The following is a 926-nucleotide window of genomic DNA, read 5'->3' as shown; positions in this document are numbered from 1 at the left end:
CGCAGCTCGCCGCGGCCCGAGGGAACCGCTTCGGCCGCCCCTTCCGGAGCGGGATCTCTGGGATCGCGGGGCAGAGGATTCCTGATCCCCAGGGGAGCGGGAAAATCAGAGCTCGGTGGAGATTTTGCCCTCCCCCTCGCCCCGGCCCAGCCCCGGCGACCCGCAGCCCCGCCGCCCCGGGCCGCGCAGCGGGGGCGGCCCCGGCTGCGACTTTTCACATCACCTCTCGGCCACTGAGGGTACTTAACGACGATAAAAGCTCTTACCTGCGACCTGGCGCTCAGATAATCTGATTGTACACAATATAAACACAGACACCAGCAGGGATACAGTCATGACACCGGCGGAGTTCCCGCGCCGCACGCACGCCCTGGGTCCCTACCTCCTCTCCCGGGGAGCCCCGGGTGTCTCCCCCCCGCCCCGCTTAGGAGTGCACCAGGACGGAGTGGAGGGAGCCCTTGCCCTCGGCGGGGTTGCTCGCGGTCTGCTCCAGGAGCGCAGCGGAGGCCGGAGCAGCGGCGGGGCAGATCTGCGCGGCGGCGACGGTCAGAGCGGGCAGCGCCGAGGCGGCGGGCAGCGCCGGCGCCGGCTTGATGGGCACCGGGACGGCGGGCATGGTCTGCGCCGGCGGGTGGCAGAGCGCCTTCACGGGCACCCCGAAGGGTCCGTAGTCGGGGGACACGGGCACGCCGGCCACGGAGTCCATCACGCCAACGTGCGGCCACATGGAGCTCACCACGCTGCTGAGCTGCCCGGGCACCGGGTAGCCCAGGTGGTGCATCACCGAGGCCAGCGGCAGCCCGCCGGCCTGCAGCACGCCCTTGTAATCTCTGCCGATGATATTCTCGATGGCGAAGGGGTGCTTGAAGCCCGAGGGCTGGCCGCTGCCGTAGGGCGAGAACTGCGGCAGCCTGCCCACGGCCACG

At 70.6% G+C, this 926-nt stretch overlaps 1 protein-coding gene across 1 annotated transcript in view; it reads right to left on the bottom strand.

The window, feature by feature from the left end:
* Positions 1-424: 424 nt before the first annotated feature.
* FOXB2 (forkhead box B2) overlaps positions 425-926 on the bottom strand; it is a 2,102-nt gene continuing 1,600 nt past the window's right edge. The window contains exon 2 of the mRNA XM_026064351.1: positions 425-911. Coding sequence (XP_025920136.1) covers positions 425-911 — 487 coding nt within the window. The remainder of the gene's footprint in view (positions 912-926) is intronic.

The sequence above is a fragment of the Apteryx rowi genome, unplaced genomic scaffold, assembly GCF_003343035.1.
Source record: "Apteryx rowi isolate R43461 unplaced genomic scaffold, aptRow1 scaffold_214, whole genome shotgun sequence".
NCBI classification, from domain to species: domain Eukaryota; kingdom Metazoa; phylum Chordata; class Aves; order Apterygiformes; family Apterygidae; genus Apteryx; species Apteryx rowi.
This window is presented reverse-complemented; position numbering and strand designations above follow the sequence as displayed.